Source organism: Drosophila mauritiana, chromosome X (assembly GCF_004382145.1).
Source record: "Drosophila mauritiana strain mau12 chromosome X, ASM438214v1, whole genome shotgun sequence".
In the NCBI taxonomy this organism is placed as follows: domain Eukaryota; kingdom Metazoa; phylum Arthropoda; class Insecta; order Diptera; family Drosophilidae; genus Drosophila; species Drosophila mauritiana.
The window spans coordinates 6,470,993-6,498,071 of record NC_046672.1 but is presented as its reverse complement, the minus strand read 5'-3'; the positions used below and the strand labels follow the sequence as shown (position 1 = coordinate 6,498,071).

Here is a 27,079-nt window from a genome sequence, read left to right as displayed (position 1 = left end):
TACCAAGGAAACTCATGTGCGTGCCGTAAATCGGTGCACCCGATAGCCGCCTATCCGCCGCTGACTCATGGAGCTCCAAGCTCCAAGCTCCGATCTTCGAGCCACAGATCTCAGCTTCCCCGCGGAACCAGTTTCCATGGTGTTTGCGTTGTATTGTGCTTTTGGCTTTCGCAGGTGTTTCTTTGGTCTTGCGGGTACTTTTTTCGATGCTCATTTGGCGCGGTCTTGGTCAACGGAACAACACGTTGTGACGTCAGTTGGTTGGCTTTTGCTAGTCGTCGAGTGGGTGGGTTGGGCGGCTCTAGGAGTCTCAAGTTCGAGTGCACAGAGAATAATGAATTGATCGTCGTGCAAATCAAATGCTTGGCCACATAATGTAATCTGATTTGAAATATATTGTGATTGCTGATCCACTTGTGGTGCTAATATTTTTCCATACTTCATAAAATATCCACATTTTCGCTCTGTGCACGTGCGCAGTGGGTGATGGGTGGTGGGTGGTGGCCAGGCTTTGGTTCGTTCTGGGAGCAGTGTTCTGTTTCTTTTGCTTATGGTCTTGCTTGAACGCCCACGAGCCGCGCATTCCAAGGCCCAAACCCTCGGTTGGCAGCTCCAGTTAAGTGCCACCGTGTGTGTGTGTGTGGAACCGGATCCTTGGGGCAGCGACATGGACGTAGAGCTACGGACGACATGGCACGTGCAGCAGTTGCGACAGACACACCAGTTCCTCGACACTTGACCTCAAGAGATGGAAGCGATCCAAGCGATCGAGCGTCACCTGCACTTAGGCGTGAATCATGAATAAATTGAATGGCTACGCGGACACTAAAAATACTCGAGCGTTGAATTCGCGCCAATTACAAAACAATAAATGTATTGTTTTTCACTTTTTGCTTGGCGTTTGACTGCGCAAAGAACTCGGATTTGCCGCAGGATTTGGTAAGTGGTGAGTGGTCACTGGCCACTGGTCAGTGGCCAGCGGTGAGCGGTGGAGTACCGCCTCCTTCGACCGGTTTGATCCGCAGTCTTATTTTTGATCGCCGGCCGATTAGCAACGGGCATTTTTACGGCCATGTCCAGAACGAACGCGCTAATAAATGACTAACAGAAAAGGGACAATGCAGTCGAGCTTATTTTGGCTCGATCGGTTTTATCAGTTCGCTTAATTAAAATGCATTGCCCCCCAGGTGCTAGTTATTTTCCACACTTACATATAATCGAAAAACCGCAAAAACACTGGAAGTTTCCCATGCTTAAGTGACGTCAGTTTTTGAATCCATTAGCCAAAACCACAAATTTGGATACCCCGCTTAATAAACGAACTGTTTCCCACCATTTAATGTGGGCCAATAGAATGCACAAATATTTATGGTTTGACTAAATTTATTTGATTTTTAAAGCTATGGGAATTTAGGCCCAAGTGAATGCCACTATTGTTCATAAATGAAGTGAGTAATTTATGCAGAACTCTGGAAAGTTTCCATTTAATCGAAAGCCTGCTGCTAATCTCGGCTTCAGTTTAGTTCGATTCCATAAAATCAGGATTAGTATAATTTGAACGGGATTTCATTTAAAATGCTGCGTTTGGGGCCAGGAATTTGCCAAGTGCCGAAATAGCTCAGTTGGGAGAGCGTTAGACTGAAGATCTAAAGGTCCCCGGTTCAATCCCGGGTTTCGGCAATTTATAACTTATTTTTCAATTTTCAATCTAACTTCTTTTAACGATCATTTTGCTACTGAAAACGACTTCTATATTCTTTTATTTTGAATAATTTCATATGGTTCTAATTTATTTTGCATTAGCTTATCGTTTTTGCTGTACTGCACTAGATGGTGTGAGCCACCGCTCAGCTCAGCGGTGTGTTAAACCAGCATTTCGCTTTGCAACACTGTTAGATCTTGCCAGGGGCGCAGAATTTGGTTTGCGTCCTAAATAAACCAGGGATTACTGACCTATTTTTTAGCCACTTGCTGCAAACGCCGATCGGTCACTCTAATTCGACTCGATTTCCAGCACTAGAATTGCCATTTCCTTTCTTTTTCGTTCCACGTTTCCGGTGAGTGCATGTGCCCAGAAAGTTATTTTCCGAAAATTGCCACTTAAATCGTATTTAAACTCATTTACTTGTAGCCAAGGCACTGCGGTACGTTTGCGGTCGTGTTAATGGTGTTTGCGGCGCAATTCTGGCTGGTGGAAATCAACACGTCGAATTGGCCGGCCAGAAAATGCGCTGACACCCAACCAATTCATTTTTTTTCTTACATATTTTTTTACTGTGGGCCTGCGGGTCAAAACTGAAAGGTGCACCATGTAAAAACAAGCAAATGCATGGCATGGATCACGATAATATATGCCTTGATGGCATTATCTTTTTTTTTCTGTGAAATATAGTGTAAAATGTTCCAGAGATGCGTGTGGTGTTGTCATTGCGTCTGTGTGTGTGTGTGTCTATGTGCGAACATTGTTTCTAAAAAGTTTATAAATTATTCAAATAACGTGCTAACTCAATGAAATGCATATAGTTAGTTTTCAAAGGATTTCGACTCGGAATTCGTGCAGAATTGTTGTTGTTTACAGGAGCACACACATGCGCACTCCCTCACGCACACACACACACACACATAGGAGCAGGCAGCCGCTCAGTTTTTTTTTCTCGCTCATTTTGCACGTGTTTTGATTGCCGCCGCGTTTTTAGATAAAAACCGGGGTTCGAATTGGTTATATTCTTGATATTTACACACGACCGCCAGCGTATTTAGGTTGCCCTCTGAAATGAGCAAGAAATTACCGAAAATCTCGCAATTTGCGCATTGTACGATGCCGGTCAACATAATAGCAGCAGCAGGAGCAACTAAAAGCGTGCACCAAAATTTGATTCAGCTTGTTCCAACAATATGCGAACCTTTAAAGCTAAAGCTCTATGAAGCATCTCAAGAAACTCACTAGAATTTGATTCAATTTCAAATAAACATACAAATCAATAAGAATCCATTTAAATTCCTTCTGCTAGCGTGCCACAACTGCTGTCTAATATCTTGACCGGATGCGTTATTTACGCATATAAAATATTAAGATATCTTACTAATTCCTCATGTTTCTTGCAGATATTGAAAAATGGGCCGTTACTCACGCGAGTCAGACAACGTGGCCAAGTCGTGCAAGGCGCGCGGGCCCAATCTACGTGTGCACTTCAAGGTGAGAATCCTGCCCAGAAATCCGAGGAACCTTGGCCTTCTCGGGCATCACCCAGTCCGCAGCTTAAATCAGTGAATGCCAGCCGATTGTGCAGCATCTCGCTTTTGCATTGCTGCCAGAAGAATCCTCCAATTTGGACGAGTTCATCAGCTGAGTGCAAAGTCCCAAAACTCTGGACGCCCTCTTCTAAAATCTCGCCAACAACCAAGCATCTCCATGAAACCAGTGTTTCGGCATGCTCAATTAACAGGCGGTTGCTCCATCCTGGACAACTGCTGACGATACGTGTGCCCAGAGCGAATCCAAAGCCTTGCTAAAACAGCGGCCTGCTGCTTTCAATGAGCTAGTCTCTACCTGTAGCCTGGCACAGATCTAACCAAATCCGAATGAAATCCATCAGGGAATCCACTAAATCAAGCTCATATCACCATCACCAGTTAGCTAACGAAAGAATGTACACATATCTAGCAGCTTAAGCTGATAGCATAAATAGTTATATGCCATTGGCATATCCAATCCTGTATAGCTTACATGATATTAGTTATGATTTATGCTCCCCTGCATGGGCACAGTTTTAAACTAGGTGGTTCTCCTCCATGGAAGATCACCGATCGAAAGCTGTGCCCAAAGCAAACCCCAGCCATTGTAAAACAGCGGCGTGTTGGCCCTCAGTGCTCGCGTCTCTACCTGAACCTTGGCACAAAGTAATAGTACTTTCCACTCACTATGATTTACGATCGCGCAGCATTTATGTATCAGCAGCAACTGATGAACGATCATTTACTCGTTTGCAGAACACACATGAGACCGCCCAGGCCATCAAGCGCATGCCCCTGCGCCGTGCCCAGCGTTACCTGAAGGCCGTCATCGACCAGAAGGAGTGCGTGCCCTTCCGTCGCTTCAACGGTGGAGTCGGTCGTTGTGCCCAGGCCAAGCAGTGGAAGACCACGCAGGGTCGCTGGCCCAAGAAGTCCGCCGAGTTCCTGCTGCAGCTGCTGCGCAACGCCGAGGCCAACGCTGATTGCAAGGGTCTGGATGCCGACCGCCTGGTCGTCCACCACATTCAGGTGAACCGCGCTCAGTGCCTGCGTCGCCGCACGTACCGTGCCCATGGTCGCATCAATCCCTACATGTCGTCGCCATGCCACGTCGAGGTCATCCTCACCGAGAAGGAGGAGCTTGTCTCCAAGGCCACCGATGACGAGCCCGCCAAGAAGAAGCTCTCCAAGAAGAAGCTGCAGCGCCAAAAGGAGAAGATGTTGCGTTCTGAATAAAATGTGTTCTGGGCCAGCCGCCCAAGCCGGTGACAACTACTGAAGCTCCATTCTTTTTTTTTATATCCTAAACTTAATACCAATTGTTGTGCGACGAGATTGGATGTCGCGGATGTGGAAAATACAGAGCACAAGCCCCAGATTTGACCTCCTGGAAATGCTATGCGTTTTGCATTTAACTCATACCACTTTTTTTTTTTGCTAGGCTAGGAGAGCAATAAAGTGAATTGCTGTTTTCGTACATCTGACTTGAACTCAAAATGGGGTTAGGGCCAGATTTTGGCGTTCTCTAGATCGGAATTTTTTAAATTTATTGTGAGGGTCTTTGTTAGATGAAATAGGAATATGCATATGCAAACTATTAATTATGTATGATATATCTGTTTATTTAAGATAGAATTGTTTTTTCCAGTGTGCATTGGCATTAAGCCAATACACCATCCTTAGTTAGCGGGGACACCATACGCGTTGGTTAGCACGTGCGCGAACCATTCCGATAACTTATCGATATCTTAGCCAAGATCGAGTTTCGCAACAGCGAACTTCGGACAGCTAGCCCGTTGAGCGCGCTTTTGATTTGAATTTGAAAAACGTTTTGCCGATCAACAGCAAACATATTCAGTCTATTTCCTTCCGCAGAGCTCTTGTGGAATGTTCGGTGGCTTTTGCGCGCATTCACTTGCATCAATTGCCTTCGAGTGGCCACTTGGCATATTCATTTAAACTGATTTCATTGTAGCGCACTCGTTTACCAGCCTCCCCACATTTTCTTTGATTACAATTCAGCCGTACTTATACTTACAATGCAAATTAATTGAATTATTTCAATTTGCTGTGCTTCTGGCTCTGGCTAGGGTATTTCGTATTATTATTTTGGTGAGCTCTCTTCCCTGTTTTTGTCTATTTTTTTTTGTATTTTTCTTTTCTACTGAATCACTCGCTGGAGGAATGCCACGCCCACAAGCCCTGCTTGATATTAATTCCATTGAAGGAGCAACCCACCGAGAAAAGAAGATGGAAAAACAGGCATTCGGACTCAACGAAGAGTACTTGAGCGGCATAATGCAATAAATGTCGGGTTTTGTTTTTGCTTTTCTTGGCGATCGTTGCGATGGGATCTTTGCGGATCTTTGGGGATCTTTGGGTATCTTCTTCTTCTTTTTGCCGAGCTTGGATTCAGATACACCTAAACCTAACGTTGTCCGAACTGAGACAAATCTAATTTACATGATCGCTCGCATTATCTCGTCCATTGTATTATAATCATCTGCGACGTCGACATCGACCTCTGCCGCCGTCCCCAGTTCATTGCTGTAGTGGTTGTTGTATTTTTTGATTCTTTTTTTTCTGGCTTATTTCGAATTTTGTACTTGTTGTATTTTTTTGGTACTGTTGCTGGCGAGTTCAGTGGTTGGCGCTTCCTAAGTGGATGACACTCAAGCTCATTGAGCGCTCCATTGTGGGGAGACATTCGATGGGAATGGGCTGTGCGCGAACGGGCGGGGTGAGACTGAGATCGGGGATGGATGGATGGCTCTATGGGGCTGGTGGCGGCATCGGGGGCCCACCGGGGGCTTGGGGGTGGGATCGGTGGGATTGGGATTGGGATTCGGATTGGGATTCTGCCGGCGTCGCTGTCGTGCTGCACCTAGCCAGTAGTAGTAAACATAATACAATAACAACAACAACAATAGAGCTCCCGCACAGCGCACTAAACAATGCGAAACATCACATCTGAAATTCGTTCGTTTTCAGTTTTAAAGTTCAAGCCGCGACATTAGCACACGAAATCTGCGATTATCCGATACTGAAAAAATCTATAAAAAACAAAAAAAATAAATAGAAATAAAAATACGAATAATAGTTAAAAGCAATGCAAAGCGCGTAATAAAAATTACACATAAAAATAAATCGTTTAGTGATACCCATTCGATTCCCATTGAAAGCGATTTAAACGCAAGCGTTTCTAGAGCGTGAAGAAATCAATATAAATGAATTACAACCAAAGGCAAACAAAAAGCATATACAACAAAATTAACAAGCATTAACCAAGCAAATGAAAAAAATATCGAACCACTAAAGCACCTGGCAAGACTCCAAATTATAAACACATTCAAGCGCGAAAGCATCAACAAATCGTACAAGTTGGAAAAACAGCGGAAAACTTTGTTTCCCATACCGAATATCAATTAAAACAAAGATAAATAAAAAAAGAACTAGGATCGAACACGATAAAAAAGCACTAGCCAAAGCGGAAAACAGCCACAAAGTAAGGATTCAAGCTGAATTGCGTCGTGTGGAGGGGCCACCGATAGGTTATCGTTATCGCAGCGTTGACCCTTCGCCATGCAGACTGTACTAGCGATCGCGTTTCGCAATTAAGGGCGGAGAACTGTTGCAATATTTACATATAATTTGATTGATATATCATTTCATATTCAGCATGGAAAATAACACACCAGTAAATATTGTGCGCCTGGGTTTGTTTACTCGAAATTTGCATTTAAATTGTGGGAATATTTTCACTTGGCCGTTGTTTCTCCTCGTATTTGCATGCTAATTCGAATTGGACCAGCACCCCCGATAAATATGCCCTGTTTGTAGGGGAAGTACTCGCTACTGGCCAGGTCGCACGTGTCCGTCCGTTTCAGAAATGTCCGAATGGCATCCAAATCCAAATCCGAATCCGTATTCGAGTTCAGCAGACACACTGGGCGAGCATTTAGCCCATTTGGTCCGACATCACGCACCGATCTGGTGGATATATACGTGTATATATATTTATGCCAGATAGCCATATTCAACTATATATATATATTAGAGACGTCACCCAATGTCAACGTCAGCATTGAAGAGTGTGTATTTTTACCACAGACTCATAGACTGTTGGCTCTGATCTGCCCCATTCCAGACCGAACAGGTCTGCTCCACCTTCCCGATTCGAATTCTTCTCTATCTGATCATCAGGTCTCTTTCGGCACTTTGACCTCCCATTGGCACCACAAGGACGGACGGACGGACGGATTTCCGATTCGGATACGTCTATAAATATGTGGTATAAATCATCCATCCACGAAGCTGAAGCGCTGCGTCACTGGGGCACATCATTTTCCCATGCAAGAGATTCAAATATAGACCCTAAAGACGGCACTTGTTGCTGACGGAAATAGCTCTTGGCAACAGTTTAGATTGAAAACTAATAGTTCCAGAGACGAACCGGTATAACCAGTTGCAACGGGAACTTTACCCGCTTGGGCTAAAGGAAAATTTTGCAATACCTTTCACTTGGGACATCTTTCGAATGGCTTGTCAATAGGAAATTCAGCAACGCAGACAGGGCACATTTTCTGTGCGTAAGTAACGAAGAAAATTAAAACAGGAAAAAAAGAAAAAAACATAAACAAAACAAAGTATATAAGTACTAAAAACGATCGAAATAACAGCCAGACTCACCCACTGGGTGTCCGAAATAAACAAGATTGAATCAGTTTTTCAATTTTCATTTTTGGCAAAACAAATTTTCCTTGCCTTCCGTCTCGTTCTCCCCAGTCTATTGCGCACTCTTTCGCACGACAAACTTTCGCTTTCTGGGGGCCACATGAAAATCCACGATCCGCGATTCACGTGTTGCGTATTGTTTATATTTTGGCTGTTGGGTAGAATTGGGTGAAACGTGTCGATCGTGTGGATCTCTCGATCCGATCGCATGTGCACATCCGGATGCTTAGATAAGGACGCCCCGATGATGACGAACTTAATCTATGGGTTTCAGAGTTAGATAATTGCGCAACAAAAAACCACCGAAAAACCTAACAAAAGTCGACGACACCAAAAACCAGCGATAACTATTTGAATGGAAGCAATATCGAAGCTCAATCGGCAAGATAACGATAAAACCGATAACAAGGACTCGGAAAAGGCGACGATAACAAGTCTTCAGCATTGCCACGCACACCGCTACCACGAAGAGGTAAGTTCATAGTCATGGGGATTCAAATATTGTAGGCTCAAAGTCAATGGAATTAGCATTAGCAATAAATTGCGTATACGCCCAGTGGCACAGAGTGCATTTCTGCATTTTCCCCATCGATTTCCCGATTTTCCACCACTTGCACACACCCAATTGGCCATTCAATCGCTGCTGATTGCACTTGATTTGTATTTTTCACATGAATACTTGAAAACATGAATATTTGTTTGCAGTGCCGGCAATCAAACAAATTAAGTCACCAGCGGCGCATTTCTTATGACAGATCGCTGTAACAGAAATAAAATGCAATCGCAGGGAAATTAAAATTTAATCAAAATATTTGCTCACAGATAAGACAAGAGAAACGTGTCGGCATTTTTAAGGGGTTCTTACTATGGGATTTGGGATGATTGAGGAAGCAGAAAGGTCAGACAGTTCTGGCGCCACGTTCTTAAATACACACTTGTATCACATTAAAATTACCAGGAAGTGTTCACAACTCGGTTGGTTGAAGTATAGCATCTTTAGCTAAAACGATGAGACTAGATGTATCTATGAATCGATGTATGAACCTTGAACCTGAAACGCGACCATTTTTTCATAGCAATTTTCGCGAGTCGCTGTATTTTCGGCTGGGCAAACATTTCCTTCAAGGCGTGCTTTAAAAATAAAGCGCATATAGATAGATCGCTCTCCGCCATAATTATTTATTTATTTGTTTGTTTATTTTCTGCCTTGCCCTCGCGCTTATTCGATTTTGGGGGGCGGCGATGCGGCTCAAACCGATTCGAATTGGTTTGGGTCAGCGCAAAGTTCTTCGGTATAGCATCAGATATAGACGGATTCCGATTCAGATTCAGATTCGCATGCAGATACAGTCTGTGCTGGCAGTGCAGGGAATTAATTCTGCTCTGCGGGCTGCGAATGCAACTGCTTTAATTGTACAATTAGCTGCATAATTGCAATGCTCTGAATGATCACGTATTCAAGGAGGTACTTAAAAGAGGTGTATTTGTACTGAAATTGATGGCTACTCAGACCGCGGCCACAAACCAATGAAAGTAAAACACATTCATTACCATTCAATTATTAAATAGGATTTATTTATATTAATATGTTATACGTAAGTTAGAGCAAGTCAAAAACTCCGTGCTTAAGTAGCTTAAGTTACCTACCCCACTTTAGCTCTAAATAAATATGTTAAATGTTGATTCAAGCGTGATAATTTATTTGGAACAGCTTGCGAAAATTGAGTAGTCAATAATGTTTTTTCTTCCTGTGCACTTAGCAAACAAATAACAAATAACGAGACAGGGAAATCTTTTAAAAACCTGCCACGTAAGCATTTTCAGGCAGTTCGGGGTCACCAATCTGACACTTTCTCTAGCACCGTCGTCGATCTCTCCTTTCCCCCACGCAATTTCTGTTGCCCACCTTATTGCCAGTATTTAGCAAACAAATAGTACATGCAAGCGGGCAGACTTATAAATACATTTTTTTTTGCCTGCTCGGGGTCACCAGCATGCAAATAACTCTAGATGTGCAAGTGCATGTGCAATATACATATGTGCATGTGTATTTCCACTCTATATGTTTTGCGCCGAAAGTCGCCCAGTTGAGTTGAGGGCCTCGTCCGTTTGTTCAACTCTTTATGACCCTTTGGTTGGCTCGTGTAGCGGCGTTGTTGATCCAGTAGCTATATCAAGTAGTGGTAGCTATATAGTGCCTCGATTACATTAGCAGCAAGAGGGCCTAATCAAGATAAACATTTTAAATCAAATTACCCGCGCCGACAGTTTTAGACATCATAAAAATCCAAACAAAAGCAGCCGTACAAAGCAAAAAACAAGTGCTTTTGGGCATTTTGCAATATCTATTTTGCAAAAAGGCGGCGAACAAAGAGCCAGGCGACATGTGGCATCAACTAATTGTTGTCATATCCATTGTTGTACCTGCTCGGGCGCCACAAACCAGTTCGCAAATGGAATTAAGTGAAAATCAAAAGGGAATTTCAATGGAAAAGCACTCAAGCAGACAGTTCCTTAGTGCTCGAGATCGTCTTCCAATTGATGCAATGAAGGCTTCCGAGCTAGTAGAAATCAGTTACCAGGTGGTTTCGCCCACAGAGAGGAACTAGATCCAGTTTCCATTCCAAAATTCTGTAAATAAATTGCAAAGAGTGTAAAACGAATTTATTCTCCAATATAAAAGCAGCCAGAATTTTTCTTCACACAGCAAACTGCTCGTAGTATCCCAATAATGATATTATTGATGCAGGCAATAATATTTATTCAACCATAAATAAAGGAAATGCGGAGCAATAACAAATGATTAAGCTTAAACTAACATTCGGTGTTTACGATTTATGAATAATAAAGAAATGTTTATATCAGCAAATGCAACATGAAATTGATACTCGTTATTTTGATCATTTCCGAAAGCAATTAATTTCAATTTTGAGAATGTCTTAATGATTTATAAACAGTGTGGTTTTGTTTTAAATCAATTATTAGTTGGTTGAAAATTTATACAATGAATGGAAAATGATTGAAGAAACTGAACCCGACGATCCTCTTAATAATGTGTTAACTGAACCACTGCTCATCTAGACCCAATAATGATGCTTCATTGGAATCGCTTCCGAAACGATCTGCGGAAGAACTCATCGCGTTTCAGATGACTGCCTTAAAGGTTCATCGCGTTGATTGGCATCGGTTCTAACCGGTTCGCACTGGAGACTGTAGACTGTAGACCGAAGAATGCAGAATGTGCCTCACGTTCTTCAGTTGTTTTCCTCTCCAGCGATGTCGTTGAAATTGGGCATTGAATTGATTTCTGCTTAAGCCACATGGTTAGTCATCGGCCATGCTCCTCTCCCTCGCTCTCATTCTCGCTTTGGCCCATAGGAAACGGAGTCCTCTGTCCCGCCTTCTTCTACATAGTCCTCTATATTGTTTTTTCCCCTTGTCTTAATTGATATTGAGCATGCAATGATTAATCAAGCCCGAGCTGCGAGCTGAGCGCGTTCATTCGACAGAGGGGGCTTCTCAGAAGGGGAGATGATGTGGGTTTTCTTTTGAGGGGGGGCAAAACAGATGGACCATAGACACTGCGTAGCCAGAAGTGACTTGGCACTTTAAATGCACGTGACCCAAGGAATTCTCTGTGCGTCAGTGGCGAAGTTTATAAACAAGAGCATTAGGAAAAAGCCCCCGTTAAGCCAATTATAGTGGTGATGTTTTGAACGTTATAATGTTGCGGCTCAACGAAATGACAGATCGTAAAGCTAAAGATAGACCATTGAGTTGGAGGTGATAAGCTAGATCTTAACCCTGAGGATCACTGGGGTAGATTCCACTGAGCCGTCATCATGTACGAAATCAATAGAAAACCCCCATCAAATTCACCTATTTATTGAGCTCCAAAAACAATCAAGAATTCGCCTCTGATCTTGAATCTATTTATGTGCGGAGGGTTCAAGGCGAGATCAGTGCAGTGCACACCCCTAAAATGACCGAGGTTCTATGTTCTTGGGTCTGTTGTTAATTGATGGGAATGAGAGTTTTTGTTTTTGCCACTGAAAATACAAATAAGGAAGTGGGATATCAACAATGTATTTGGGTCTTGAAGTGAGTTATCAAATCTAATTGTTGTTTAGATAATGTGTACATACTTTTTGCATACTTTTGAGCTAAGCCCCCAGAGAGAACCCATATCAAGGGGATGGCGCAGAAGTGCCAGAGTAGGCAGATTTATGCCTGGCAAACGGTCCGCCGATAAGCGGAGTATCTCCGTGTGGGTGGCCCATAAATCCCCAGTGGCAGCAGTCACAAAAAAACATCAACAACTTTAAGCCGCAGCCTCATAAAGTCTACACAAATTTCCACTGACGTCAGTCCCACATGAGGAGCAGTGTACATAGCGATCAAGATCAGAAGACCGGGAGATCTGCGGATCGGGACGAGGGATGGATGGTTGGTTAGCTGAGTTGGTTGCTTGGTTTGGGAGTTGACTTTGATGGCGAGCTTTGGAGACGAGCCAAGATGGGTTGGGCCTTGGCAGTCAAAGAACACACGTTGGGTTGTCCAAAAAGTACAACAATACGGAGAAGGGAAAACAATATCAGATGGCCAGGTCACGAGGGCTGGCTGACACGGACGGACAGAGGGACGGACGGACGGACGGACAAACAAGCAACTGGAAGTGATGACAAGCGGACAAACACCACTGAACTTGGACGAATGGCTGGCGGCTGGGCCAATATTTGTTTGGGATCCGCTTCGAGTTGCGAAAGATGAGTGACGAAAAGTAAAGCGACTTATTTTTAGCCGATCTACATTGCATTCGGCGGCAACCAGCCACCGAATTTACAAATAAGGCCGTATTACAGGGCGAACACCTTGAAATTCTACACTGCATTTCATATGATACCATTCGCATTTCGCCACTTCACCAATCTTTAACTAATTATACCTTAATCCTAAACTCTGGAAGCCGCTTAAAATTATCACCAAGAATACTTAATCCTAGTTTGCATTCGATATAGCTTACAACTAAAGTATATACATGTGTATATTCTTTGAATGGCTTAACCTATTTCATAAATTTGCACCCAACTTAATTGTAATGTCCATCATTACATCTAAATGTGTTTCGAGCTTATATCTATAAATAAATATAAAGCCTAGATATGAGTGCACTTAAAAATAAATATGTATATATAACATAAATATATATATACAAAATAAATAAATAAATAAATAAATAATAAAATCTCCTAAATGAGGAGCATACCTGGTCAGGTCCATGATGCACTGCATCCGGAAGGAGGAGGGGATGCCCACATGGCCTCTGGAACCACCTTGACACTCACCGACACACATACTACTACTATTACTACCACGTCATACTTTCCTAACGACTGATTTATGAGGTGTCAGAGCTCCTATCCCATGATGATTGAGCCAGAACTGATTGGGAATTGTAAGTATTGGTAACCGAAATTAGTTTTACATTACATTTACATTACACTTACATTACATTTACATCGTATGTAAATTTTTATGTAAATTATGTAAATTATGTAAATTTATGTAAACAATCTATCTCTTGATTTGTTTAATGTTTTTTGTTGAATGTTGTATACTACCTGTTGAATGTTGCATATTCGATGTTACACATTCAATGTTGCACTTTAAATGTTGCATATTAAATGTTGCTTATTCAATGTTGCAAATTCAATGTTGCATGTTGAATGTTACATGTAACATATATAACAATATATATTCATTGTTTGTTGCAAATATATGGCTTAATGTTGATTGTTCTTTATTGAATGTTTTTTGTCGATTGCTAGTTATTGAATGTAGATAATAAATGCTGAAATAATTGTAAACCATTAAATGTTGCATTTGTTTTTCATATATTTATATTCATATAATTTTTGGTTTCGATTCTGTTTCATGGCTGTTGGCTGCGGAAAAAACCTTTGCACACACAAAACGATCACTTTTTTTTATGGAACTGAACAAAAAATTACGTAGATCTTTTGCCGCCGCCAGGGAATTGGCGGTCCTATGGTGGGGGAGGGAGGGCGCGGAACACAGGCACGCAAATAATTCCGACACATTCGAGGCGACAAAAAACGCGAGAGGCACTGAGTTCGCACGCACATATTTCATACATATTCGTGGAGCTATTTCTGTATCTCCTGGATATTGCTGACGCGCGATTTTTTAGGACCCTGCAGCGATTTCAATTCGAATATTCGATTGGTTTTAAACAGGATTTTGGCCATCATTTTTCGAATCAACTTGGCCTTTGCAAAGGCCAATAGTGCAACGATCAGCCCTTAGCTGGTGCATACCGATCGCTAAACTAGTTCACACCCGCTTCCAAATCGACTTCATGTCCAGCTGCCACATGAATAAGCGATTCGTAAGGAAAATCATTTTAACCGATTCATAAGCGATTTATATATAGTCCGGGAAAACTATAGATAAGTCACCCTTCAATATGTATATAAATGTATTTTATTATTATTTAATGTCCTACGAGAGGTCTGCTCATAACTTTCCATCCATATGTACATACATAAGTGATTGATATTGATGCGTCATAGTGCTCACCCGCTTTTTACCGATTCGCGCCCGATTCGCTCGCGAAGGACCTCGCCAATAGTGTAGACTTTGCATTGGTATTGACGAATTACATGCTTTACGATGAAGGAAGAGCATTGCATTTGCAGCCATAAAGATTGCAGGTCTTATTTTTGTACACATTGTTGCGATTACGAGTATAGCAGTCGGTAGATAAGAGCGCCTGAGAGCCAAGTGATAAGCATCGGAGGGCGACATCTCTGATGCTGCCCCATCTCGTTTTTGCTACATGCTCTTGTTGTTCTTGTTGTTGTTGTTGTTGTCTCCGATCCGCTGGCGATAACGTCAAGAGTAACAAAAAACAAAAAAATAGGAAGGCGAAACGCAAAAAGAGGAAAAATGAGGGAAAATAAGAACAGCAATAGCAACCGAAGCAGCTGAGTGTACACAAGCTAAGAACCGAGCCGAGTGCCCCCGAGAGTGGCAGGCGCACACACAGATTGTGCGATCGCGAGTGAGCGAAGAAGAGTCAGCATCCCGAGAACGAAGCCGAAAAGGGGGCGGCTGGGTTTCGGGGTGGGCGGGTTTCCGTACGGGCTGTGGCACTCCGGGTTGGCGCTTATAAAAACGCCGGCCCAACGATGCTTGGAACGCATTGTCCAATCGCTCTTGGAGCCGCGTGGAGCTCCTCCAACCAGTGATCGTGATCTATATAGCCCGATTCTTCAACTCGTCTAACCGCCGTGCATCGGATCTCTATTCGAAACCACACACACACACACACACACAGCAATTAGTCGACATCGTCGACAAGGACAGCAGTAGTAGGTGCGTATCCCCCAGATAATTAAGAACCACCCCCTCCCACCCTCCTGCCCAAGGATAAATTACAATGGGCAAATTGTGATGATTCAGTCGACGCGGCGCGCAAGTCTTCCTGTTGCCCGTAAATAAGTTTCAGATTCAGGATGACACAAAACAAATTATTTTCCGCCGCCCAGGGGCATTATTCCACATTCTTTATGCCAATCTTTTTGTTTTGTTTGGTTTTTAATTTTTTTGTTGTCGCTGGAAATACGGTGTAACAGCTGAAAATAACAAATACGCATAAATTAATTATGCAAACTAAATTGTCGCGCGCCCGCGAAACTCGCAAACTCGAAAAGGGGGAAAATACAAGTGGAATAAGCGCAATATCAACATTTAATTCGATGCCAAAGTGAATACAGCAGATTGAAAAAAACGGAAGGCGGGCGCCAAACACCTGTGCCCGATTAATGCAAATATTCGTAATCCTCGGAATTGCAAGACTTCCAAATCTCAGGCCCCCTTATGAATATGAAATTATGGAATTTTTAATGGCGAAATTCTCAAGAGGATCTCAGTCTCAGTCTCTGCCCTCAGCGTACTTGAACTAAATCTTTGAGATCCTTCAAAAAGGATATTTATATGGCTGTTTTTCTGGAGCCCAGAGCTTGGAACTGCTGACTCAAAGCCATGATGAAATACACTTTCCGCAGGCTTATTTATCATGCCAAGAGGTGTCCTCTGAATCATTCGAATCGGGAATAGCTTTACCGCTTGCTGCTAGGCCGGCAGATCGGCTCCAGGGAGGGCCCACTGTAGCTCATAGTCGCACTCTCTCGAGGGCAAAAAACAACAGTATCTCCAGCATTTATTAGTCATGTTTGTTTTGAATTGCCTGGTGATGTGAAGAGCGATCCGATTGAACACCCAATTCGCAATTCCTCGTAATGCCCATTCGAATTCGTTATATTCACGCTCTCTTGGCGACTTTTGTTTTCGTTGACCACATTCGCACATCGTCTTCAATTGAAAGTGGTCAATTAATTGAAATGTTTGTGCAGCGATCGCAAGGAGCGCACAAATGCTGCTATGCTCAATTGAAGATGCGGATCGGAAAGATGTCGAAAGATACTCGCCTCGGTGGGGGAAATAAAAAACCGATTCGAACGAGTTTCGAGCACAGCGCACGCAGTTTGATTAACATTCAGCAACAACAGCCAGTCCAGTACATATATGAACAGATAAATGTGCATATAGAATATATGATACTTGTGGGCACCTCTATATGTAGGAAATGAAATATATGTGTGAACAGGCCCATCTGTGTTCGTTGGCTCCGGTTGGTTATTGTTTGTAGATTAAACTCAGCCATGGCCACATACGCCCCAAATTGAACTTAGCGAAGGCAGCAACCATTTGACCTTTAGTCTGGATATCAATCATGGGCTTCTGAACGTTACGATTCTATACCTATACACTCAATTGTAATGGGTTTATGGCTGTGTGTTATTACGATCGTAATTAAGCTGTCCCTCGTCTAGCATAATTTTCAATTGGCCGTGTTCGTTTCGTGACAACAATGTCTAATTAAATTAATTGTGGGCGGCTTAAACAAACGGCTAGTTAGCAAATATTAAGCGAAAACGAGAACCGAACAAAGAACACGTACCGCAACCCACTGACATCCAATCTTTTGTGTGGCTCTTCTGTGGGTCAGAGGTGCGATAATTTGCCAAACGAAGCCAGAAACCAGAAATTAGCGTCAAGTTACGACTACGTCCGTACTAATCGCCCATTATGCAAGGCCCCAATCTGCACTTGACTCTGGAGAGAGTCACGTCGTCTTCGTGGAAGGTAACCATCTCGGGTTTCACAGCGCTTTCCCTTGTTCGCGATCTTTCGGCGCGCATAAACATCCCGAAAGCAGATGACTAACTGGACGAGAATAACTCCCACCAAAGTGTGGCTAACAAATTAAGCAATTAGACAACGTTGATCGACTTTATGGCAGATATTCGTTATTCGCATGATACAATGAGAAATGAGCTCCTCTAATTGCATCACTTTCAAAGCGCTATTAGATCGGCGTTCAGTTCGATTATTTTCCCTCTCAATATTGGTTTTGAAAATCCCTATACTTGGTTTCAGTTTTTTGTAAGCTCACAAGTCACATGGCCGCTTACACGATCATTGCTCGCTGTGATCGAGTGGTAGTATCAGTGATCGCCGTGACAACAATACGTATAATCCCTATATGTGTGTTCATACTCGCCCGCTATATGTAACAATATGAACAATAATGATAATGCCGCTATTAAGTCTCAAGTATAATTCTTTTGATCACTTAAGCCGATGCCTGCTGCCGTTAATTGTTCGCAAAAAGGGATTCGAAATTGAATTTCGAATTCTCATCGGGTTTGTCACCCGATCGGCCAGTTACGTTTAAGTTCAGTTATCGTTATGCGATTATCATTATATTTGTGCCGAACTTGACTCACCTGAACAGTTTTTTATTTTTTGGGGGGATCAAGGTAGATCACGTGCCAATTACGATTTGGGGCTTTCTTATAAGCATCGTAAAATAATCCCTGCACCTTATAGCTAATTTTAGAAAGTAAGTTAAAAAACTCAGTCATTTTCGGGGTCACAAACTTGTCTTATGGGACATTTCAGTAATTTTGCCTACGATCCAAATAAATAATTTGTTTCCTTGTTAATATAATGCAATATTTCGGAAATGCTTAATTAAAATACAACACGTATGTGTGTATTTAACTTTTGATCTCTGAAGGAATTCAATCGTATCGAGGTCAATCGAGGCTGATCATTTCTTGTTTTGATTTGCTCTCTTCGGCGTTATCATTTAATTGATTTGCAATTGCTGGCCGCACTTGGGCGATGATCACAATTTGAATTTCAATTAGCGAGCGCGCGCGCGCGTTCACAGCGGAACGGCGGGAATGGAGCGGGCAAGCAGTGAAAACGGTAAAAGGGGGCGGTGGGCGGGTGATAAGCCGCGTTCCAATGCCGCTCGTTCCGCGGATGCGATTTCTGTGTATTTAAGCGGCCGTCGAACGCCGCTCAGATACTTTCCACCGCTTGAAGTGCACGAACGTTGATCGAAATACCGCTCACAGTACCGCCGACGTACCGCTAACCGCTCGCAAAATCGCATTTGCCAAAGATCCGCAGAGAAAAGCAACAAGAAGTACATTTTTTTTTGTTTTGCCTAAATTGTATAGATTTCGATGCCCTTTGCCATTCGCCCACTGTGTGCCAGCCAACGGTTTTAATGTTTTCGCCAGTTTGCAAGAATTGCCAAGCCTCGTTGAGAACTCCGCGCAGTACGAACGCCAAGATCCACTATAAGCAAAAACACAAACAGTCCACTTTGAGCTGACGAGCAATTTTCTAAAATTTAATTCACAAACAACACGGAGTATAAATAAACAAACACCAAACAAGTGCAAAATAAAACAGAAGTACAGAGATATACAGGGCGTAGCCGCGTAGTAAAAATAAATATTTAACGGTGCAAAAAACATATTTTATTCGAATACAACGAATACAACCAATTTAATTGCCAAACAAACAATAAGCCCCGAAAAACAGCGGTGCAAATCAACCCAAAAGATCTCCTGGCCAATAACGAGCACAATCCAATCCAGAAAAGCAGCCAACAGGTAATGGAATGCCAATCATGAAAAGCCAAGTTGGCGCAAAATTAGCAGACTTACCAATTAGCAAACCCAATATTCTAAACAGCAAAATGTTCAGATATAGCAGTGAAAACAAAACGGGAATTATATAATTAAAGTTATGAATATGTATTAGTGAAGGAATGAACTTGAGTATTTGGAGCAGACATCTTTGGTATATTAAAGACCTAGAAAACTACTAAACTTAAGAGTCTCGTTTCGCTCACAGTTACGTTTTAAAAACAATCCAAACAATTTATCTGAGTCATTTTGCATTTTTTGCACTGGCTCGGTAATCGATTGAGTGGTTCAATTCTCACAAATGTTTTGTTGAAAATCTGAAGTTTTGCGGGTTCATTCAGACTTCGTACCCCACCATTTCCCACATCATCTGGCTGAAGTGCCCCGAAGTCTACAGCCGGGTCTCCGTTTTATGTGCTAATTAATTTCAGATATGCAAAGGCGCAAAAAACAAAAGCAAAATAGCTACGTGCACCATAAACGGACCACCCAATCCCCCATTTCCCTGGGCATCCGACACATGCAGCGGATGACATTGGGGCATCGAGTATAAATAAAGCTGGGACCACGTCAAGTCCGGGGTATTCCATTCACACGCAGTTTTTCCAGTTGCGCTGCTTTAATTGCGCTTGAAAAAGACAATCATTCTAATGCGACTTGTTAAACAGCAAAACTGGAAGCGAGTGCGTTTTTATGGCGCTACGTATATATGTACATATTCACGTAGCATATCAGAGTTATTATACCCGTACAGTCGTACTCCAATGCATAGAATGTTTTTCGAGTCGTATTAGAGCCAATAATCATGGTTCAACTCGAAAGTTTATGGGAGCAAACTTAACGAGTGAACTGAGCGGCTGAAAAGTGCATTTAATATGCTTACAAATATATTGCGCTTATTTCCTAAATGACTGGCTCTACTAGGGCTCCAGAGCGGTGACTGTACTTTTGATGGGGGGGAAATGAATTGGGAATGGGAATGGGAATAAGATCGGGAGTGGATCTGGGACTGGCACGAAGGCCAGGTGAAGGGCCATGTGGCACTGGCTTGCGGAAGCGTAGGCGTTTAATGATCGTCCAGGGCATAAATCAGCATATATTCATAATAAAACATGGCTAATTGCTGGCGATTATCGTTGGGCAAGCGATTGAGAGTGCGGAACGGAACGCAGTGGCAATGAAACACAGCAAGCCACCCACCCACCAGTGACGAATACTGACTGCTACACAACGAAAAAGGGTCTGATGGTGGTTTCATATCAATGAGCAAGTAATCCTGCCAATAGATATATGTTTTCTCAAAACCCGTTAAGATACATCACTCTCTTGAGAGTGAGGAAAAGATAGCGTTATAATGTCTTGCCTTCACCAGCATTTCTCGCAGTGCATTCGCCGTTGCGCTTTTGGTTCCTGTTCTCCTTCATTGCACATGCGTACGGCCGGTTCAGTTTCAGGTTCAATGCGATTGCGATTGCGACTGAGAATCATTCGTTACCGATGTACATTTGTAATTGTTGTTGCTCCTGCCTAATGAATAAAGTGAAAGATTGGCGCGATAAATTGTGAATTGAATTCAATATTCGCAAATCTCTTAATTAGCCAGCTGTTCGAGCGGAAGAAGCTCATGCTCGCTTTGATTTATGTTTATGTTTTATAGAGTGCCACTAACCAATTAGGTCTATGCTCACAAATCGGCACTGGTGCATGGGCAAAACAATTATAATTAGTATATAGTTAATTTCAAAAATACCCCTAAATATGTGGTGGCTAAATACTGTTGTAGCTATTTTTTGAAGCACCCACCCCATTTGACCAGTAGTGACTTTCAAATACGCAACGAAGACAGCTACCCAATTATTTATTAATAAAATTGTCGACTCAAATGGGGGTTTTTTCACGCCTTCGGCACTTACGGTTAATTTCAGTGCCCGCGACTATTTCGGGCATAATTTTTTATTAATCAATTACGATGTCGCTTGGGCGCGACGAACAGATCGTTCATTCATTCTGCTCAATTGCCTCCCAATTGCGTTAAATTAAACCACTTTTCTCTCCATGTCGAAACAATCGATCGATAGGACGATCGATCTGTGGTTAGCCAATCGATAACACTCGCCATCTCCTTCTCTCATTGCAGACCGCTAAGCGAGGCAGACACAACTGTACCCATCTAAGCAGAGCTTAGAGCAAAAAGCCACCAAAAAACCCCGACAAGTACACCCAATTTCCTTTTTGCTACGCGCACAAGAAGCCAACAAAACCCTGAACTATAGAATGGTAGAAGGTGATTCCGCAAAGGGCAAAAGCGAATGTAAGTATTATAGATTTAGCTCACAATTCGTCACGCTATCCATTGGACTCATGGATATTCGATAATCCCATAAGCACTTTCACCACTTAACCCACTGTTTAAACCCCTACTTGCAGCCTATAATGTAGAAGCTGGACTACAACCGAACTACAACCAGAGCGCAGCAAGCAACCAAGCAAGCAACCATCCCACTGGCCAGGCCAACGCACCAGCCACCGGAAACGCGACCTCGCACATCGACAACCGAGCGATCATCCAGCCGTACTCCTTGGGCACCGGACCCAAGCAGCCCGAGTATCAGTTTGCGGCGGACAATCGCGCCTACGAGCCGGACAGCCATGCCAATGGCAAGCAGCAGGACGTAGAGCGGGACGCCCCCGATGGGGGTCACGGGGGTCACGGGCCGCCCGGCAAGGGGGGCAAGGGTGGTAAGGGACGCAAGAAGTCCGTACCCTTGCCGGAACCCACTGCCCCAATAGTCGCCAACTTCGAGAGGGCCATCGAATTGTGCGGCTATGGCAAGTTCCATTATATACTGCTGGCCATCTGCGGATTGGTCAGCACGTCCGAGGAAATGGATGTCATATCCATGTCCTTCATTCTGCCATCGGCGGAGTGTGACCTGGATTTGAATACGGAGACCAAGGGCTGGCTGAACTCGATCATCTTCATTGGCATGATGGTGGGCGCCTACTTCTGGGGCAGCATCGCCGACAGCTTTGGCCGCAAGAAGGTCCTCATCGTCATCTCGTTCATGAACGCCCTCTGCATCGTCGCCTCGTCCTTCTCGCAGACCTACTCCTTCTTCATGCTGTTCCGCTTCCTCAATGGTGCAGCGTAAGTATCTGCCATCCAACTAAAATTAAGCCATAACAATGGGCAATCGATGTGGTGATACCACCGCTCCATGCAGCCATGGATCATCATCGATCGCTCATCGATCTGTGGATCGAGTGACACACGGGCCTGGACCCGGGGCAAGGTGTTAATTCAATTACTTCTATTATGAATAACAACAAAATATTTGAGCCAAAATATCGTGACTGTTTATGCTAATTAAAGGCTCGAATCCCGCAAGTCCGAACGAAATGCCCCAAAAAATGTAACGAACACCCAAATGCCTATCGAATTTGCCGCTGGCAAATGAAAAATCTCAGCTCAGGCCTTGGCCCCCTGGCTTTTGGGTTACATTGACGCTTAGTCACCGGTTTACCCCAATGCTCACCCATATTTAACAATATATTTTGTATTTTTTGCCGATCGTTTGCTAATTACCGCACCGAACTGACAACAATTATTTTGCAATATTTTCATATCGAGTGCTAAATGATACTACAATTTTGGTGCACCATTTTCCATAGAATTCGAAAAAATTTTCGTATATTTGATGTCCTTTTGTAGAGTTTAGTGAACGTGGCGTATACGTAATATACGATTCGGAAAATCGCGTATACGCACTGTGTCAATCTGTGATTATAACATTATTTATTTTTTTCCCATTTACTTGCAGTTTGGGCGGCAGTGGTCCTGTGATCTGGTCGTACTTCGCCGAATTCCAGCCGAAGGCGAAGCGCGGCTCCATGCTGAGCTTCATGGCCGCCTTCTGGACGTTTGGCAACCTGTTCGTGGCCAGCTTGGCCTGGCTGATCATCCCGCGAACGATTGGCTTCACCACGCCGTACTTCACATACAACTCGTGGCGTATCTTCCTGCTGGTCTGCTCACTGCCCTCGTTCCTCGTGGGATTCCTGCTCTTCTATCTGCCCGAATCGCCCAAGTTTCTGCTGACGCGCGGCAAGAAGGATCGCGCTCTGGCCATTTTCCGTGGCATTTTCGTGACGAACACGAAGCGCCGTCCGGACGAGTACATGGTCTACGACCTGGAGGTGGACGAGAAGCTGCTGGAGAGCAATGGCAATGTGAAGAACAAATATAGCCGCATGATCAGCGGAATGGTTGACCACAGTCGCGCCCTGTTCAAATCGCCCATACTGCGTTTCACCATCGTTTCGATTACGATCAACTTTACATTCCACATTGGCTACTACGGCCTGTTGATGTGGTTCCCGGAGCTCTTCAATCGTTTCGAGGAATACGAGAAGGCATTCCCAGACCAGTCGGCCGGCGTTTGTGCTGTCACAGACTATGTGGTCAACCTGGCCAAGGAGCAAAGCAACAATGGTACCTGCTCGTCGGATATACCGCAATCGGTGTTCATGGAATCGCTGATATCACTGGCCTCAGCGCTGCCGGCCAATCTGCTGGCCATTCTGGGCATGGACATGCTGGGCAGGAAGTTCTTCCTAATCGCCGGTACCATGACCGCCGGCATCTGCTCGGCGCTGATGTACTTTGTGCGCAGCTCCGTTCAGAACCTGGTCGTATCGGCCATCTTCAGTGGCGCCATTTCGGCGGCCAATGCGGCGCTCGACTGCCTCATCACCGAAGTATTCCCCACCAAGCTGAGGGCCACCGGCGTGGCCATATCGATGGTGGCCGCTCGCTTGGGCGGCATCATTGGCAACATCGTGATTGCCCAGCTGCTGGACAACTACTGCCCGTCGCCCACGTTCATCGTGTCGGGTCTGCTCATCGGCGGCGGTCTCATGTGCCTCCTGTTGCCCAATACGACGCGCAAGGAACTCAATTAAGCAGCTAATCAATCCCTCTAATCCCTAGCCACCAGCCAAAAAAAACTCCCATATAATCCTTCTGCTTAAACTGCTAGTCTGCAAGGTCTTGTTTCGAGCCCTGATACTATGGTTTATAACGGATCATAGATATCAACTTGAGGTCAGGACCTTTTTGGGCTAGATACGTTCCCCTTTGAAAATCAACAATAGTTAACACACCACCCAAACCCACCCGCGACCCACAAGTAATTTCCATTTGCCCATTCCGCCAGAGGATCGGGCATTATCTGTGTATATATGGTATGTGTGTGCTACAATACACGATTATTTGTATCGTCAGTAATTATTTAACGATAGCGATAACGATTTTCACAGTGTGTCTAATTTTAAACGCCCCCTTTTCCCCCCTCCCCGTACAAATATCTATCAATCTATTGGAATTTAAATGAACCAACAAAATGAAATCAGAAATGGGCGAAAGAAAAGTCACAACGAAAACAAACCTTATCGAAAGAAAAGCAAGGAAATTATGAAAAGAACACAACCATTTTGGGATGCGATTGGCATTCCTTCGCCCAATTATGATAAGCAAAGAAAACCCCAAGCCAGCGAGAAGATATAGCAGGTAGGATCGATAGCAATCGATGTATACAGAGGTGGTCAAAAGTATTTACACAACGAGCTTTTTTTTCAATTGTTACAATTGAAAAAAAAGCTCGTTGTGTAAATACTTTTGACCACCTCTGTATATATGTATTTGGCAAGCGCCGGCGCCGGCTGAAGCAGCAGCAGAGGGGCTGAGTAACGGTAACGGTAGAGATAAGGGGCTAAGCGCCGATAAGCATGGAATCAAAGATACTATCGCACCGTTCTCGTTCCGCTGCTGTCCGTTATTGTTGTTATTATTGCTATTATTATTAATGCATCCAATGTAAAACACATACGTATATAACTTTATCTATATATTAAACATACATACTATATCAAAAAGATTTTTTTTTTGTTTTTTTTTCGTCATGTAGGACCAAAGCACAGGAAGTGAAAGAATATTTGTAAAATTTAGTTACGTTATAACAAGTTACGCTACATATATACAAAACAAAAAAATACCCTAATAAAAAAGGACAAACCACAAAAGAAAACGTTGTTTATTGGCCACCAAGGGGTTATATACATAGATATGGATTATCTTTGTAACTGTAAAACTAACATAGTACTTCCTCAAAGATTTCGATGCCATTCAAGATCAGTTTAATCAGTCGCACATCTGCGAATTTTTCGAATGGAATGGAACACGCGACCGGGCTAATGTTTATTTGCTCAATGAATGAGAAATATTGACGAGGTCCAGAATTAGCGTTAATTAAATAAATACATTGCCCAGATAGAACCGCAAACTCACGGATTCCACAAAAAGGTAGCCCATGTGTACATATGTACATACATATGTACATATTTGTACATACAGTTGCGGTAACAATAATAGCACCAAAAGCACATTTCGTGTTTGCCCCATCGTTTCTCTATTTTCTGACATTTTTTCATAATTTTTTCCACTAATCTTAAATACTACAATGATTTTCAATCGAAATAATAAAATTGGTAACAGATCTAATGGATATTTTAAAAATAATTGGTAAAACAAAAAAAAACCTCCAAATTTAGGCGGTAACAAAAATAGCACTGTTTCTCGTATTTTGCTAAAACTAACTAAAAAAATAAAATAAGAGTTCAACAAATGGATTATATCTTAAGAACTATGTTTAAAGAATCTTAATATTTGGTTGCGTGACCATTGTAGGCAATGACAGCTATCATCCTCTTGGCATGGAGTCCACCAAGTCCTGGTACCGTTTTTGAGGAATTTTGCTCCATGAATCCTTGATCCTCGATCCCCCATGAATCCAAAGTTCCTCGTTATGGTTGGGTTTGGCTTCAGAAACCTTTTTTTCACGTCCGCACAAAGTTTTTCGATTGGATTCAAGTCGGGTGACTGAGCAGGCCATTTCATTCCTCGGATCGATTTCTGCTCAAACCACTTTCGAGCCTTCTTCCTCGTGTGTTTTGGGTCGTTATCCTGTTGAAATGTCCAAAAAAACGGCATTTCATCCTCGGCATATGTCGCCATCACATTTTCCGGGATATCTGTGTAAATGTGCTGATCCATGATGCCTTGAATCATATGAATCGGATCTACTCCATAGTATGAAAAGCACGCCCATACCGTGATGTTGGATCCCCCGTGATTTACCGTCTTAAAGGTGAAGCGAGGATTTTTTTCAGTTCGTGGTGGACGCGGAACATAAGACCGAGAGCCTTTCCAACCAAAAAACACAATTTTGCTCTCATCTGACCACAAAAATGTGGCGCCACTTCTCCACAGGCCAGTCCTTGCGTATCTTGGCATATTCGATTCGCTTTGCCACATGCTTCGCAGTCAGAAGCGGGACTTTTCTGGGACTGCACACATTATGGTTGTTTTGTCTAAAGTGTTTGCAAACTGTTTCCACGCTTTCAGCTATCTGAAGCTCCTTCTTCAGTTTCGTCGCCGGCTTAAAAGGCTCCTTCTTGCTTTGCCGAACCAAGCGCTTGATCTCCACGTTGGACATAGAGGGCTTTCTTCCACGTTTTTCGTTATTTTCGACAAACAGAAGTGCGTTGCGGATCATTTTGTTTGAAAAACCAACAAACCGTCCCATTTTAGCGTAGGTTTTACCTTCAGAGATCATGTTTTTAATCAAATTCCTTTTTTCGACGGTAGAATGCTTTCCCCGACCCATAACTAGAGAATTTTTGGTCTTCTTTTGAAAAAAATTCAATTAAAACCTTTAATGCAACTCCTTTTTTCAAAATATGTCGAAAAAAAACCCAAAGCAATCACTCCTATTAATTTTATTCAGCAAAAACGTGGTCAGTGCTATTTTTGTTACCGCCTCATTTAGCGCCCTTTTGCAGAAAGTGCCCAAAAACATAAAGAACCGTTACATTGAGAGAGTCAAAATTTCTTGCTTAGAGAGACAACATATGGTACTTATTATTCATGCAATCAGACTTTAAAAAAAATAAACATT

General features: G+C 43.1%; 2 protein-coding genes, 1 long non-coding RNA gene and 1 other non-coding gene across 5 annotated transcripts; 3 read left to right on the top strand and 1 right to left on the bottom strand.

The window, feature by feature from the left end:
• Window positions 1-1,607: 1,607 nt before the first annotated feature.
• On the top strand, window positions 1,608-1,680 carry Trnaf-gaa. The gene has a single exon. It is a non-coding gene; the product is annotated as a tRNA-Phe (tRNA).
• A 1,425-nt stretch (window positions 1,681-3,105) lies between these two features.
• On the top strand, window positions 3,106-4,628 carry LOC117146537 (60S ribosomal protein L17). The gene is made up of 2 exons (XM_033312812.1): window positions 3,106-3,196; window positions 3,991-4,628. Exons 1-2 carry the CDS (start codon window positions 3,116-3,118, stop codon window positions 4,468-4,470), a joined length of 561 nt encoding a protein of 186 aa, XP_033168703.1. The 5' UTR covers window positions 3,106-3,115; the 3' UTR covers window positions 4,471-4,628.
• A 5,019-nt stretch (window positions 4,629-9,647) lies between these two features.
• LOC117147247 lies at window positions 9,648-13,462 on the bottom strand. The gene is made up of 2 exons (XR_004459832.1): window positions 13,235-13,462; window positions 9,648-10,599 (listed from the first exon to the last, which is right to left on the bottom strand). It is a non-coding gene; the product is annotated as an uncharacterized LOC117147247 (long non-coding RNA).
• Window positions 13,463-15,185: 1,723 nt separating this feature from the next.
• On the top strand, window positions 15,186-25,107 carry LOC117147245 (synaptic vesicle glycoprotein 2B). Of its 2 annotated transcripts, none has more exons than XM_033314063.1 (4): window positions 15,186-15,366; window positions 21,202-21,375; window positions 21,492-22,212; window positions 22,886-25,107. In XM_033314063.1, exons 2-4 carry the CDS (start codon window positions 21,339-21,341, stop codon window positions 24,024-24,026), a joined length of 1,899 nt encoding a protein of 632 aa, XP_033169954.1. In that variant the 5' UTR covers window positions 15,186-15,366; window positions 21,202-21,338; the 3' UTR covers window positions 24,027-25,107. The 2 variants fall into 2 exon arrangements, with proteins under 2 accessions (XP_033169954.1, XP_033169955.1); XM_033314064.1 differs by lacking the exon at window positions 15,186-15,366 and adding an exon at window positions 18,590-19,028.
• Window positions 25,108-27,079: the final 1,972 nt, after the last annotated feature.